This window comes from Augochlora pura, chromosome 9, assembly GCF_028453695.1.
Source record: "Augochlora pura isolate Apur16 chromosome 9, APUR_v2.2.1, whole genome shotgun sequence".
NCBI lineage: Eukaryota > Metazoa > Arthropoda > Insecta > Hymenoptera > Halictidae > Augochlora > Augochlora pura.
This window is the reverse complement of record NC_135780.1, coordinates 2,087,851-2,103,813: the sequence shown is the minus strand read 5'-3', so window position 1 is coordinate 2,103,813 and position 15,963 is coordinate 2,087,851. Positions and strand designations below refer to the sequence as shown.

The 15,963-nt window shown below is 41.8% G+C and overlaps 3 protein-coding genes and 3 non-coding genes across 10 annotated transcripts in view; 1 reads left to right on the top strand and 5 right to left on the bottom strand.

Annotated features, from left to right (window-relative positions):
- Positions 1-4,772, bottom strand: part of LOC144475032 (uncharacterized) — a 39,708-nt gene extending 34,936 nt beyond the window's left edge. Inside the window, exon 1 of the mRNA XM_078190551.1 lies at positions 4,180-4,772. The gene's annotated coding sequence lies outside the window, so the exon portion shown is untranslated. The remainder of the gene's footprint in view (positions 1-4,179) is intronic.
- Trnar-acg (transfer RNA arginine (anticodon ACG)) lies at positions 1,726-1,798 on the bottom strand. Its single transcript has one exon. It is a non-coding gene; the product is annotated as a tRNA-Arg (tRNA).
- A 465-nt stretch (positions 4,773-5,237) lies between the features above and the next one.
- Positions 5,238-5,311, bottom strand: Trnai-aau (transfer RNA isoleucine (anticodon AAU)). Its single transcript has one exon. It is a non-coding gene; the product is annotated as a tRNA-Ile (tRNA).
- Positions 5,312-5,398: 87 nt separating this feature from the next.
- Trnai-aau (transfer RNA isoleucine (anticodon AAU)) lies at positions 5,399-5,472 on the bottom strand. Its single transcript has one exon. It is a non-coding gene; the product is annotated as a tRNA-Ile (tRNA).
- Positions 5,473-7,421: 1,949 nt separating this feature from the next.
- LOC144474821 (17-beta-hydroxysteroid dehydrogenase 13-like) lies at positions 7,422-13,694 on the top strand. 3 transcript variants are annotated; one of them, XM_078190144.1, is made up of 8 exons: positions 7,422-7,888; positions 11,038-11,197; positions 11,487-11,641; positions 11,791-11,968; positions 12,039-12,168; positions 12,242-12,365; positions 13,030-13,155; positions 13,223-13,694. In XM_078190144.1, exons 1-8 carry the CDS (start codon positions 7,851-7,853, stop codon positions 13,290-13,292), a joined length of 981 nt encoding a protein of 326 aa, XP_078046270.1. In that variant the 5' UTR covers positions 7,422-7,850; the 3' UTR covers positions 13,293-13,694. The 3 variants fall into 3 exon arrangements, with proteins under 3 accessions (XP_078046270.1, XP_078046271.1, XP_078046272.1); XM_078190145.1 differs by lacking the exon at positions 7,422-7,888 and adding an exon at positions 8,131-8,269; XM_078190146.1 differs by lacking the exon at positions 7,422-7,888 and adding an exon at positions 9,350-9,465.
- LOC144474820 (ketohexokinase) lies at positions 11,760-15,820 on the bottom strand. Of its 3 annotated transcripts, none has more exons than XM_078190142.1 (4): positions 15,368-15,820; positions 14,435-15,031; positions 13,935-14,358; positions 11,760-13,855 (listed from the first exon to the last, which is right to left on the bottom strand). In XM_078190142.1, exons 1-3 carry the CDS (start codon positions 15,508-15,510, stop codon positions 13,959-13,961), a joined length of 1,140 nt encoding a protein of 379 aa, XP_078046268.1. In that variant the 5' UTR covers positions 15,511-15,820; the 3' UTR covers positions 11,760-13,855; positions 13,935-13,958. The 3 variants fall into 3 exon arrangements, with proteins under 3 accessions (XP_078046268.1, XP_078046269.1, XP_078046266.1); XM_078190143.1 differs by having other exon boundaries at positions 11,760-14,358; positions 14,435-14,852; positions 14,943-15,031; XM_078190140.1 differs by having other exon boundaries at positions 11,760-14,358.
- Positions 15,821-15,963: the final 143 nt, after the last annotated feature.

The window sequence follows — 15,963 nt, the reverse complement described above, 5'->3', positions numbered from 1 at the left end:
CCTAAGCGGACACAAGAAATCACGTCCGCGTAATTTATTGCTGGCGGGCGAGCAATCGCCGATAAGCTCGTTCCAATTCGCCTCTAATTAAATCGAATGACGATTAACCGCGTTGATTAGCGGTCGTTGGTCAGCATTGATTTCACGAGGAACGCTTCGCGACGCCCCGGGACGAGCAAACTACGATAACCGGGTTCGCGTGGACGAAATTGGGAGGCACGGTTCTCTTGGATATTCTTCGGGCTAAGTGGACAATTCGAATGAATTGGATAGCTACCTGTGGAGCACCCAAAGACTTTGGTCTTTTATTGGAAAAGTTGAACGGCGGAAGTTCCACCGATGCTGCACGATTTAAATGAAATAAAAGGAGATCCGCTGTTGGATTTTTATTAGATAATTCGCCGGAAGATTAAACGGTAACTTATTAAATATTCTGGTCTCTGCCTTTTGCTCTTCTCAGCGAAGTTAAGCGGAGGAAACTGTGGTTCAAGTGAAGAGATTCAGACTAATTCTCTTCTTAATTAGTTTCGAATATATTTTACGATCATTTTAAAGATGAATCTATGAAGTACTCATCCAGTATATCTATTATTACTTACGGCAAACATTAGAATAGCACTCAAGTGAAACATCGGAATAAATACGTTATCCTTACTTTTATAAACTGATACGGGGCAACTGCTTTTAATGCAACGTAAATCTTGATGTGGCCGGAATAGCGAGCCATAAAACATCGGCGACTTTTCTATTTAAAGGTGCCATTTTCGTAAATGTTTTCCAGGGAGTTTTCGAAATAGTTCGAACGAGTTATCGCCTGGTATCTCGCCCAGATTAGAGTCTATTTTAACCTGATGCGATCTCATCGAAAAATACTCGTCCGAGTAAAACTGTTCCGAGTAAATTCGAGGCTACGCGAGCGAGGATACTGTTCGGCGTCTCTCTCGCTGCCCCGGCACGAGCTGAAATTCACCTGGCGAAGATCGTCCGCCGAGTTCACGGTGGAATGGCGGGGAATCTCGATGGGGTATTCGGCGGAGCGACCCCCGGCCCTCTGTTTATCTTCCGGGTGAAGTTTCTGCGGCGTCGAAGAACGCAAAAGGAGAAACAAAGTGTCGAAAGGGGGCATCGTCTCCTGGCCCGGCCGGAATGCGCACTATTCCTGGAGATTCTTCGGCGGCGCGTTGCCGCTCGCGCTTGCGAAAAAGTTCTTCCTGGCCGTGCTCCGTTTACACGAGGCAGTCCCGTGCACCTGACTAGAAAGTATCCGTGAGCCTAGCGATCGATTTGCAATTTTATGTATAATTCATTGGCCGCCCGTTATCTCGGCAGCGCTTCGATACGAATTATCTACGATCGACTATCATCGCGAAAAATTCATCGGGAAAGCGTTTCTTTAACGAGCAATTCCGCGAACGATCTTGTCGAATCGCAAGCAAAAATTTCGCAGAAGAGATCTCCTCGCCGTTTATGCAATCGTTTCAGAGTACGAAGAAACTTCGAAATATTCGATCCGTTTGATAGAAAGTGTTTTGTACGCGATTTTTCCAGTCAAAAATAACGCAAGCTCGTCTATCGAAGGTCAGCCGCCGTTCGCGTGACGAACTCCTAACGCAAATGAACTCGGTGCTGATCGAAAATACTTTTGTAAGAACAATCGTTCATGCAGATACGTCGAATAAGCGCTATCGAGAACAAAAAATATTTTACGCGGAAAAAAAATGATCTCGATCCTGCCAGGATTCGAACCTGGAATCTTCTGATCCGTAGTCAGACGCGTTATCCGTTGCGCCACAGGACCGCCTTGTTACAACCCCTCTAATTTTAGAGTGACTTACTGCATCGAAATCACGTCATAATTCGAACTTTGCGAACAATGTATTATTTGTCTATCGATCAACACCTACGGCACGAGTAAATTCGTTCTTCCCTCACCTGACGCATTTTATATGACATTTAGAACTCTCCTGACCTTTTTCTCGAACTACAACCCTGGCGTCGAATCAAAAAGAATTAGTTCCCCCGGAGATGTCCCGTTTAACTTCGTACTCTGAACGTAGCCGCAATTGTATCTCGGTAACCGTTGGTTAACAACTTCGCCAAGAAAAGTTTGCCAAACTTCTGAACGAAGCCGTTTGATTTATTCATTCGTGAGCTGGACACCCGGTGTATGTCTATATAAGGGAAAGCAACCAATTCGAAAATTCTAAACACGTTTAACGTAACGTAAAATACGGGTCCCCGTAACTTTTATCAATTTTTTGAAATGCTATTTGTTAATTCCTTCATGCGAAATTTATTAATTTCTTCACGCTAAATTTATTAATTCATTAACAAACAATTCATTAATGTGTTAGCAGGGTAGCGTAGCTTTCAATTTGCGAATTCGCTGAGAGAGATATCGCACCCTCCCGGTCTATATTTCATGACAATATAACTGCGGTTTATAATTATCAAAGCCGGCATTGCATAATAAACTATATGCAAGCAAGAATTGTGTAATGACCGATTAAAGTGCCAATTAATTTCAAAATATCGGATTATTATATAATCGCGGCGACAGAAGAACGAGGGGCATTTATCTAAAAACCAATTGATCTCCAGTCACTTGCTCGTCGTAAGAGGCCCGAAAAACCTCGAACAGTTTCAGCCGGTTTCCAATAAAGGTAGTCGGTTGCGCATTACGGGTGTACAAAAATGGATGTAACTAGGGAACAAGGTCACGCAGGGAACATTTTTATAGCGACTTTTTACGTTTGGAAGGTAACCCCCACCCTCTCTCGTTCGTCGTCGAACTGAATTCCTAACCGTTTAAACGGAACTATCAGACACGCCGGACGTCTAGTAGACACTTATATGCAAGTCTATTGTCTGTCTCAGCAGCGAATGGTATATTCGAACAGCGGACGTAAAACGTGCTGTTTTTACACTGTCCTCGTCGCTCAATCGGATCCTTGCTGCGAAGGATTAAATATAAACATCGCAATGACCTTGAACTCCCATCTCTCCACAGGGAGTTAATTACATTATCCCCTCCAGACACGAACGAATTTTTTCCCTTATGTCCTCCTATATTTACATCCCCTTCTCTCATTCAATGCTGCGAACTAATATTAATCCCTTATTATTACATTTTATTATTAAACCCTTTCCCATTCATAGCCGAGGGGTGAGGAAGATCGAATACTATATCTTGAAAAAACTCTTTCATAAAACCACCTGCGGCGCTCGTACATGGTATTATTTTTGCAGCGGTTACGACGTAACGTCATAAACATTTCATAAATATAGCGAAACGATCAACGCAGAAAACGCCAATTTACTTCCACAGCTTCGGCAGTTCTATTCAGTGAAATTCTAAGAAACATCCAAACAACACCCGAGGGAAACATATGATCGAAGTGACCATCGAGTGAAAAGAGTCACACCTGGACATCCACGCGTCCACCGACGCTCGCACGAGTCTCGGAGGAATTCTAGGAGTCAGGCATTTTTCCGCAAGGAAATTTCACCGTTATACACATAAAGTTCTCAGGTTTGTTAAGCGTTGGACAACAGACATGAAAAGCTTTCAGACTATTCAAATATTGTACTGTTCACTTGCGATGCCTCGTCTCGAGTACGCGTCGGTCACTGTTTGGTCCCCATCTCGGACCAAACATAAACAACAACTCAAAAAAGTTCGACACAATTCCCTCAGATTTATGGACTTTAAGCAACGACAGGGAACGACATTGCAGATCCTAATTATGTTTCGATTATGTCAACATCTGTATTAAATCTGTCAGCAAGTTGCCCTAGAAAATCTCGTATTTCGCTCGCGCCGAAACAAGGACGTCGTGACGAGGCTACATGTGTAACCGCGTGCCATAAAGGGGTTAAGACAGACGAGATCGACCAGTGGTAACGTATCCATTGAATCCTGAACGATTCGCGCTATTTAAAAATACCTGACACGATTCCATTGACAATAAAAAGTTGTTGTCAACGGTGGAACGACCAAGCAAGTATGATTTCCTAAAATCGTGCGAGAACAGATCCATTGCTATATTGGTAAAGCAATAGGTATCGTATAGGGACCGATGGTTGTAGCTTTGAAAGAGAAGTAAAAAGTAGGTTGCCCGCGTCGAAGAACACCTCGGACGCGTGATCGTCACCCCGATAAAACAATAGAGAACTCACCGTGGTCGATGGAACTGCGGCCCCGGAACGAAGAATAAGAAAAATCGCGAATGGTATTGCAACAAGCGACAGTCCCAGCCAGCTAGAAACGTAATCGGTGCACGTTCGTGGCGCGCACACGATCGCACACGGGCCGCCGATACTTTCGAAACAATACGCGCACCTCGTGACACTTCCGCGAAACAACAATAATCGGGCACTTATCGAACGATCTCTCCCCGTATCGACGATGTACACCCAGGGACCAGGCCAGATGGGAGACACCGTTGTTTACGCGGATAGGAAGACGGCAAACGGTTCAGGTGTCTGTCCGCTCACTGAACGGACCACAGGACACTTTAAATCGACGAGGAACGTCAATGTCACCCCGTCAACTGTGCATTGGGATACAGTAGAAGGGTGCCGATCCGATGCGGCGGGGTATCACGGGTCGCCAGCTTTTGCCAGCGATCAATCGATGGTATCCATTCACCGTTCGCACTCGGATCGGTCACGTGTGTCACATAATTGGCGCGCGACCCGTTCAGAAATCCGTGGACACCAGCGAGCAGCGGCGAGAGCTGTCACGAGCCGACCTCACACTCGCCATTTTGGTTTACACTGACACTCGGGAACGGGCAGCGAGGTGTTTTAACGTGGGTGCGCATGCGCGCGACAGGTGGCTGCCCGGGAGTTGAACGTGATACGCAATGCTGGAATTTTTCGTTTCGCATTTTCAACGGTGACCATTCACCTTGATTGAATACGGTTTCTAGAACGACCGAGTTTAATTCCTCGCGCGACCGTCTTTGAACGGAATTCAACCGATCTCGCCGTTCGTTCCTTTATCTACGCTCGAACAGTTACCTACGATTGCTTTGTTATCGTACGAGGTCGAAAGCTTCTGCGAGTCAAGATGTTCGTCGATAGAGGTCGTAATAAAGATAAAGTTTTTTCATAGTTTTTTCATGGTTTTTCCTATGTGATAAGGGAAGAATTTCTATGTAATAACATACGCGTGTTGTAAAAATATTGTAAAAGGAGTATTGTAAAACGACCCTTGCATCTAAAAAAAAATTTGGCCCATGGGGGGATCGAACCCACGACCTTCGCGTTATTAGCACGACGCTCTAACCAACTGAGCTAATGGGCCAACTGAGATACTATGATTTCTGCATACTTTTCAGTGAATAATTTAGTTTTCAGATAGATGAAAAGTTGCTGCACGCAAAAGAAAACGTGGCCCATGAGGGGATCGAACCCGCGACCTTCGCGTTATTAGCACGACGCTCTAACCAACTGAGCTAATGGGCCTCGCTGGTAGCAATTTTCTTAGACATTGTCTTGAGTTTCATATTATGTTTCAAATTTCTTGAGAAATATTGACGAGTTGGTAATTGTTTACAATTTCGTTCCGCATTTGGTATTTGCGCATAATTTATTATCTCCCTATTATTATAATACAAAGTTCAATATTTTAAGAATGTTTCCGGATAACGAATACATTGCGTTACTCATAAGCAACTGTTCAAGTGCGCTCCAGATGCCTCGGAAGCAGTAGCATTTTTAACTTCGGCTCACCTGGCGCACTTTAAGATCTTGAACTTCCTAAAACACTTGACCTTTCTATGAGTTAACCGATTGCGAAATTATCTCCTCAGACTTTTAGCCTCCGATTTTCTTTGCAAATGAACTGCCATACATATAAATGAGACGGATTAAAGACTATACATATTGAAATATATTTTATTGCCACTGGAATATTTCGTGACATTTGGACTATGGACAACAAACATAAGAAATCTCATGGTCGTTAATAACTGCTATACATGCTTTACAGACATGAATCAACTTGTACATAAAATACGTAAATGATTCGCGGATTGGCAAAATGCTGACAATAATACTCGAATGACCGTTGACACCGACGTGACGCCATAAACACCAGTGATTATTTGACAACTCCACATTTGTTTCTGATAATTTTGTTATCGTGATTAATTACATCGCAACGTACAATGAAAACTTCGGATTTTTATGTTGATAAAATTTATCTGTCAAAAGTAATGATATTTAAATCTTTTTACAATCGATCCCGCTCACTTTTGGCGGCATTTTGTACGTCAAGTTTCAGATCATTCATTCAGCTTACACTATGCCTGGGTACAGTAAATAGTAAGGCGCGAGCGAATAATTCACGAATGAGTCCGCGTTGTATTTAGAGCAGTCGGAGAGTTTATATTTGCCCACGCGAATCACTCTTATTTAAACGCAGAATCTGACAGATAACGCGTGAGGTGCTCCTCAATCGCTCAATCGAAGCGCAAAGAATGTCAAAAAGCCCAGAATTAATTATCGCGCGCTGTTGTTTTCTCAAAAGCATCGATGTTTTCATGCATTCCGATTGCACGAGATTTGCGGAAAATTTCAAAAGTTTACGTAATCTGGTGATGCGATCAGCATACGCAATGGTTAGCGTCTTTAACGATCCGTAAACTCGCGGTTGCAGCTGCTGTGACGAATGTGGAAGCAATCGGCAACGGAAGTCGACGACGGCTTCAGAGATGCTAACTGCCAGCAAGAGCGTTTCGAGTATATGGAACTATTGTTAGACTCGTTGTTGCGTGCAAAAGACAGTCCATTGACCGTTCCTCGTTGGCTCTAGGTATAGTGAAATCGATATAGGGTTCACGAACCTTCCTATGCTGGGCACAGAATGATGAAGAATACATCGAGGAAAGCTGGGAGACATGGAAAAAGTTAGTCCGACGCGGAAGTTCTCCGGACGTCGATTTTCGCTCATTCATTTCAGTTTCTATTCACGGTCAACGCTAACAGCTGCATGGCGTAGTGGGCCATGCGCTGCTAATAACAATTTCATAGAATTTTCTGAAGGTACATCAGGAGAATTGATGCAGGAAACTGTTCCTCGATAAGTTAGGTTCACTGCTTGACCCACCACTGACTGGGCGCATCGGTCCAAATACATAGTTCCGTGCGACTAACAGGATTGCAATTAACCTTGGGATCCCAGGGATCACAAAGGATTCATGTTCCTACATTTCAGTATAATCAGGTGACAAAGGTTCTATCTAGTAGGATACATTTGTAGAATCTGTAGTGGGGAACGCCGACGAACACTATAAACATCTAGTACGCTTGCTTCATAGGAACTCTAACTTTTAAGATATGTAGCATGCGCGCTCGTGTGTCTGCATACGTGCTTCTTAAAATACGCTACAGCGGTTCTCCTCATAGTGGATCACACTGCGGCTTTCCAACCATTGTCGAAGCACGGCAGATTAAAATTTTATTTGTCGATGGACGTATCGTGTGCCCTATGGAAGATCGATGAATTGGTGCATTGACCCGACTATAGTAGAATCAGTTTCGCGCGTTTAATCGTATTTTCATCGTGGATGTTGTAGCTGTGTACACGGTTACAACGCGTATCTAATTGCAGGATTAGCATGATCCATTAAATGGGATTGAATATCGTTTTCTTTTCATCCAATGGAAATCTTGTTCGAGTCATACCAAATACCGCGTCACTTTTATCATCGCTTCTCTCCCTCTACGGCTATTTATATATTATCACCGGTGGCCGTCCGATAGCTTAGTCGTGATCGTTTTACTGGTACAACCGGCACACCGTCGCATTTCGCAGCTGATAGTGTAACCAAACTATCACGATGGAACCGTCAAATATAGTGGACGGACAAAACAAGTGGTAAGTCAGATAGTTTTTGCAGACATTTACCGATACCGACTTAGCGAAATCCTAGTAACTTTCGTGTCGTGAAGAACTGGCGGAATTTCGTGGATCGCTCGATTCGTAAAGATGAAAATCAGCGCGAGAGCGGACCTTCGGATGACCGATATTCGGTGGAAAACCAACCTCGAACCCGTTTTACGGGTAAACGTCAGCACGCAGCGTGAATCGCAAAACGAAAGTGATTGTGTAAGTGATATATAAAAGCCGGTATAGCATCGCGAGCGGTTCGGTCGCATGAACGAGGAAGAACTGCATGCAGTTTCGCGCGTGAGATGCTGTTGCCAGGACGGCGAAAGTGAAGATCGCGCATCTACAGTGACAATCTTGAATTGAAAGGTTCTCCGTCTTCTTTTTCTTCGTTCTGACGTTATTGCGCTTTTTCTAGACCATCTTATCCGACCTCGAGATCATCTCCGCCTGCTCCGCGTTCGCTGAATAGCATTCTGTTCCTTTCCACGGTACATAAGTCACTGCAAGAAAAACACACGAATCAAGGTCGGAGACAGCAGCCAGCTTAACCTTCGGGTGCACTATACATGTATAACAACGGTTCACGTAGTACCTTCTGTTCAAAAAAGAACATGCTCCGTTTGGAACATTCTCGACGCCTTTTTCGCGATAAGCATATCCTTATTTGCTGATAACTAGCAGCGAAACATTTACTAGATTGAATCATCTGAGGAAATTCTAATTTTTACAGTAGATCGTGAATTTATCATTTATTCGCATGCATCGTCGGAATGCTAATTGTGCTTCCCCGCCATCTTCCTTGTCGTTGATGTGGAAGGCCGAAATCAGAAAAATTACTTGTTTTGGTTGTTCAAAGGCGCAGCAACTCTTATTAGCATCCAAATAGTTTTTAAAACCGGATAGCATTCTCGAAACTAAATATAAATGCGACTCGGCAGACCATAAATGCTGTCAATCACAACATACAACATGTAGCAGTTTCCGCGAGCCACCTTAGAGTGGATAAGAGTATGTAATGAGAGTATGTATGTATGATGAGACGAGTGAAATAAATAAACAAAGAAATGGTCCTTTGAAGTGAAAACAAAACCAAAGTTCTTTTTGTTGATACACAAAATACATAGGAATGGAGGCCACAATCTGCACGCTGGCCTTCTATTTCGAAGAACTCATAAGTTGTTATGCACAGTAACGCATAGTTGTTTGGACTTGTAGGCGTTTGCCTTAAACGGTGTTTATTATGAATGCGATTCATCAACTAGTTTGAGACATGGGTTCGTGGCCTTTGATGCGATGACCGGTCTTGGTTCAGTATCTTCCGCCAGTCCAGCGCCACTGACAAGGTATACATATTGTACCTGTAGGAGGGTGCAACCACCCAACCAGCTGCTATTCCCTCTGATATTCCCGGTCCTCTTATAGTCGAGCAGTCGGCAAGAAGACTCTCCTCCGTAGTGGTCAGGGGGGCATTATAGGCAGTCGGTTCAGTCGCGATTCGAAGTCGAAGGAAACTGGTTCGCCAATCCCGCCGATTTCTCGACCGAACGATTCACGCTGACCCGGTGAGGCTTCTTCGAGTATCATGTTCATGCTCCAAGAGGGTTCTAGTGTTTACCTTTGCCAGAGAAAGACGTTAATCCGTAATGTTTGAAACATTTACGTTCTTGACCTCGCGCTGGAAGAATCGTGATTGCTGGCCGAAGAACGCGGCGTGCCTATTTACGAACATGAGAACACACAGTGAGGTGTTCTGGACTAATTAACGTTCGCCCGGAGTCTTCTTCGATCAATTCGAATTGGTTCTTCTATCGTGTCGTTTCAGTGTCGGTTCTTACACGAGTGTTTGCGTTCTTCTATTCCTCTCGTCAGCCGTTAATGGGCATCGCCTTGAAAGTCATTTAACTCGATTGCATTTCACGCATCTGGCAAATTGGCTGCAAATGTTTGTAATTACGCTCGTTAATGTGTACATGAAGTCACCACTTTCTTTGGCGACAATCTGTGGCATTCGGTTTGCATAAATATATTTTTCACGTCAAGCTGTCATGACAAACTACCTTCCCAATTATATAAACCTTAATCACTTAATATAACCAGAGCTTATTACGCGAGTGGAATTAAAAAATTGATTAACGCCAATTTTATATTGTAAATCATGCAGATCTAATTCGCAAACGTTTAGCCTTCATTTTTAGAATAAATCGGATCGTTATCTCGCGCCTCGTGTTCAATATAATTAGACCACACTGGGTGCTGTAACACTCCGCAAATATTAGAGTGTTTATTTTCCAAATCTTTATCAGAGATTGCATTCAGGAACCTTGAGATTTCCCATCCAAAGTCCACATCAACCCACGCACAATCAATATAAGATCGAAATATTGATTAACCGTCAATGCTTGTTTGAATTTCGCAGTTCTCGTTATCTCGCGTTGTATAAGTACCCTTCGTAAGAAGTAGCTGTAAACAAAGCCGATTGTTAACTGATGTTCATATTTTACATTTCAAAACCGAAATGTTGCTAGACCCCTTTACAAGCCCACGTCAGCTACCAATCGGGATTACCTGCGTTATTCAATTGTGACTAAAGGAGTACGAAAACTCAAAAATATAAAACCCAAATTAACTTGGATCTTGTTAGATCCATTCGAGCGACTCAGCTTTTTTCGATTATTCGGCATAGTCGAGCATTTCAATCGAATTGCAAGCCGAATCTTCGATTCACTTTGAATCGCGACTATTTGAAAATTCAATTCAAAATTCAGTCGAATACTCCTAATATTTGACACATCGCGTGCCTTCAGTTGCAGATTGTGAATGCCGAAAAGCACGCAATAAAACGCGAATATGCGCGTTTAAAGCCACAAGCCGATCCCCGTTTCGCAACCGGTGAAATTTAAGGTTGGCTCGGTGTAACGGAGATTTTACATAATCGCGTTCGGTCGATTCGTTCGTTGGTGCCCTATATTTGCTGATTCCAAATTCCGATACGCCGGGAGATTGCAAAGATAACTAACCAGTTATCTTTAGCTGCGAACGATGTTTGTACCTTGTTTTGATAAGAACTATCTTGCTGGTCAATAGGGAGGCTGGTGATCTTTACCAATGACCTTGGGATTTGCCATTTTTTTCAGGGAAACGTTTCGAGAGATCATGGTGAAAGTGTCCGGAGGCGCGCTGATCTTCGTGGAGATTCTGTTGGTGCTCCTGAAGATTATCTACTACACCGGGGAAGGAATCTACAGGTTGTTTGTCCCCGTTGAAGAGAAGAGCGTTGCTGGAGAGATCGTCCTGGTATTTAGCAATTAATTTTCTAGTAGCGTACGGAAATCGTTTGTTCGATAAACCTGTCCATCTCTAAAACTTCCGGAAATCGTTCTACAAAATTGTTGCACTTAAATGATGTATAATTGCCTTGTACATTTGAAAATGGCGTTTCATTTGATCGAGAACCACGTTGTGGTACTTTCTCAAATGTTTTTATTGAATTTTACTTACCTAAGTACACCTGTACATAAATGAACTTGAAGTAGACAGTGTCGAGAATATGGTAACGAAATTCTAAGTTTTCGTTCCTACGCAGGTTACTGGTGCGGGGCACGGAATTGGCAAGGAAATAGCGCTGAAATATGGATCACTGGGTGCAACAGTTGTTTGCTGGGACCTGAATCAACAAGGAAACATCGAGACAGTGGAGGAAATAAAGCAGCTAGGCGGGTCTACGGCTTACGGCTACAAGTTTGTATTTCCATAATTTGCACACGTGAGGAAACTAGTTTACTAAGATTTAACGCGCAATTATACTTCTTACAATTAACATAATAACCAGCTCATAATTCAAAGAGCTAGTAACAAGTTCTCAATTTAAATGATTTTTATTGGAATAGATGCGACATATCGAACAGAGACGAGGTGTTACATGTGGCACAGAAAGTCAAGGAGGAAGTTGGTGACGTGACAATCCTTATTAATAATGCCGGAATCATGCCTTGCCATACCTTCATGGGTCACTCGCCGGAAGAGATTAAGCGAATATTCGATATCAATGTGTTAGGACACTTTTGGGTAAGCATGTAGTCTTCAACGTCTCTACCGTCGTTGGTCGTCCTACAATTTTCTGCGTTTTTCTCCGCAGACTTTGCAAGCTTTCTTGCCTAGTATGATCCAAAAGAACCACGGGCACATCGTTGCTCTGTCGTCGATGGCCGGAATCGTCGGTCTCGCGAACCTGGTGCCATACTGTGCCTCGAAATTCGCGGTGAGAGGTGAGAAATACTGCTTCTTTCTTCTATTGGCTTTATCTTCCTTATTCTATCTTTGTTTTTCTGGTAAACGTAGGTTTGATGGAGAGTCTGAACGAGGAACTTCGAACGATGTCCAAGGACAACCCTTCAAATTTACAATTCACCACCATCTATCCGTACATGGTGGACACTGGCCTCTGCAAGAAGCCAAGATTCAGGTAGGCTGGTTCGTCCCGGTTTACCTCGCTGAACCAGTTCCAATTCATTGGTATCAGATACTTAACTACAGTTACGCGACGAGAACTCACTGAGTTCCTCCTATTTCATGTAACTGTACCTAGTGTAAAAACGATCAATCAGAGTTAATCGGATAACGTGTATTCGCATGCAGGCTCGATTATTGGACCAGAGGTGGGCACTCATTCTAGAACGAATAAATCAAACTACACGTGGCGAGCATACGAGCCGCTCTATTCCCAAGAATAATTTGTTTCAAAGAATTATCGTTCGCGAAGTCTAATCAGACTGATAATGAATTAAGGAAAGCAGCTAAAGATCCTCGGAAATTAAAAATATGAACAAATCTGGCTCAACGACTCGAACGTTATTGATAACATTATTTTTAAAAAACAACGACAAAATTAAGATAAAAAGTATTGCGCAATGAAATGAAGTTCATAATTAATTCTGTTGGGAATCGAACGGCCTGTACACTGTTCAATTTAGAACTTTGCTACTTGCATGTTATTCAATGTAATCCGGTTGTCGGTTTAAAAACCGCTTTTAATTGCAACGTGTAAGAGCATCGAGTTCCGGTACGAACTCTAATCTGAATAAAATATGTGTGGAATGATGTATGGTGATGATATACTTCTTATTCAGGTTCACCAGCTTCATGCAACCGGTTTCAGCGAAAGAGGCAGTTGAAAAAATAGTTGCGGCGCAGAGGCGGAACATCCGAGAATTATCCATTCCCGCATACTGGACGTATGTTAACTGTTTCTTAAGGTGAGTTGTAATCCATCGGCGATTTCTTATCGCCTTCGATAAATTGACACGGTTTTCTTCTTCTTAGATGTTTTCCTGAAAAAGGCCTAATCGGCGTGATAGACTTCTTCAACTCGGGTGTCGATCCAGACAGTTAACGAATGTCCCTGAGATCTACCAACGCGGCTAACACAATAAAAAAAGAAGTCTTGTCAATGACCCACGTAAACGCTTGTGAACTCTAATCAGAAAAAAAAGGAACAGCCTCGTTTACATAACTGATCGGTCTTTTGCTATAATCGTGTATACTATTCTGTTTATAAACTTGCTGATAAGTTTTTTTATTAGGGAATGGAACTCCTTGGAATATTCCGTTCACTGTTCACTACTATCTTCGAACACGGTTCATCTTTCTTTTTTCTCTTGTTGTTGGTGCTTTGTAAGGAGTTGTGCATAATATGTGTAAAACTGAAAAAGTATTTCTTGATGTGCAAGAAAGAAGCTTGCATTTACGTTTTTGTTTTTTAAATGATTCATATTAAATGAATGTTGCCTGGTAACTGTCTCTTGGTTGTGCTTTATATCCTTAGAACAGTTCGTAAACGTGCAGAGACATAAGTGACAACGTCAATAGATTTTATTTCATCTGAATCTGGTCAAGACACATAGCAGATTTGAAGATAAACATCAAGGATTATCGACACTTATTTTTAAACAAAGTCTATAAACATTAGGAAACAGTTAAGGCTTATATAAAATACCGTAAAAATAGATATAAAACATAGTCTCAATATATTTACATATCGCTTGGTCTATCGTTTTGGTTAGCTGCTCAGCGCGTTTTTGAACATTTCATCTAATTTGCTGTAACCTTTAAAACCAACTTTAGCGCCGGCCACTCGGCAACCAAAAGTCACAGCCGCATGTAAAACACTTTGCGTAATAAATTCGGTATGGCTCCATTCTATGCTTTCTATGTTATAATTCTTTTTAATATCTTGCTTGTAGACCTCATCGTTTGATTCAGTCGACTCAGACATACTCTTTTTCATATAATCTAGCTTAGCTTTATTTAAATAGTGCAGCACTGCTGCATTGAAGGTATCACCAGCACCTAAGGTATCCACAACTTTATGCGGTGAGAAGGCAGGCGATTGTACTATGATGTTGTCTGGTGTCTTTGCCATAGCACCTCTATCTCCCCAAGCACAGATTAAAGTGGCCCTAAAAAAACATAGGATCATTAAACTATTTTTACACTGTATATAATTTATAAGTAACTCTTGATTTTTAAACATACCCAGACTTGGCATCATTTGCAACATGTTTCAGAGTGTCACTCATATTATCGTGCCCCCTACTTTGAGCAAAATCCTTAGATATAAATGCCACATCAACATATGCTAGTAAATCTAACAATTCTGATTTTGGATTTTCTAACTCCACACTAACTGTGATCGGCATTTGGCTCCAAGCTCCTTCTTTATCTGTGGAATCTTGACTATAACTTAACATATTATTATAATTTTCTACGCACTGCATCATGGACAATACTTCATTTAAATTTCTGCCCTCGAAATGAATCCAACTGTAGTCCTGCAGCCGCAATTGCTCAAAATTTTTTAATACCAACTCAGGCATGGAAGGATTATGATGTAGAATTGTACGTGAACCAGTGCTTTGACTCAGAATAACAGTAGATGTTGGACATCCTATTCCTTGTACCATGGGACAGTGAGAAAAATCAATATTGTATTTTTTCATGTCATTCTGCAGAAAGTTGATGTGTTCATCCAAGCTCAAGGTACCAAAGAATTCGCATGAGGTTCCCAAAAGGGAGAGAACTGTGCAGGTATTGGATGCATTGCCTCCTCTTTGCCATCTGTATTCTACAGATCTGAAACATGAGAAATAAAATTGAAATTTTAAAATAAAAATTTTGTTTAAAGTCTTCTAATATTATTCTATTCTAGAATATTATTACTTTTACATGCATTATGAAGCATACTAATATATTTCAGAAATTTGTTTGATGGATACTCATTATTTTTTATTGATCATGAATTTATAATGCATTCAAAGCAGTTATCTATTTTTAATTACATTCTATTGGTTCATTCAAACTATCCGAAAATGGAGCTGCTTTCAAATGTCATCTTCAAATATCAGCTGATTAACGGAAATAGAAGATGGAAGATGACAATGCGCAATCGCGAACAGAAGAAAACCTTACCTTTGATCCGAATCCTCCTCGGGATAATGCGTGCATGTTTGGACAATGTCTAAACAAGTCAACCCAACACAAAGAACTTTTTGTTGGTTTGACTCCACAGTAGAAGACACGCCAACAATTTTCTCGTAGAAACTCGAAATCATAGCAGTTTTTTTATCCCAAGCACTAAAATCGCATCACATTTGTCCCGTGCGGGCGACGACAGGCGACAAAGTCCTGACCTGATTAATGAACTAATGAAGATACTGATGCATGCATGCTCTATACTTTCGTTTCGTTTATACGATGCTCCTCTGTTATCTTTTTAGATTACGCGTAGGCGATCAAGTCTACTCGACCTTTGACACATAGCATAGCGATACATCGATAACTTTTGAAATGATTGCAGCTTTTGTGCCAAATATAACGATTACAAGTTTTAAAAAAATATGTAGAGGTAGCTCCACAACAAACAATGACATTGTGTTCCTCGAGAGTCGAGGCACCACTTTCGTGTCTTAAACAATATGCATTACACAGTATGAATGTACATGCATATAGGTACGTAACACACCTTAGACGTTTTCAACTAGTACGCATTTATAAATTGAAAATGA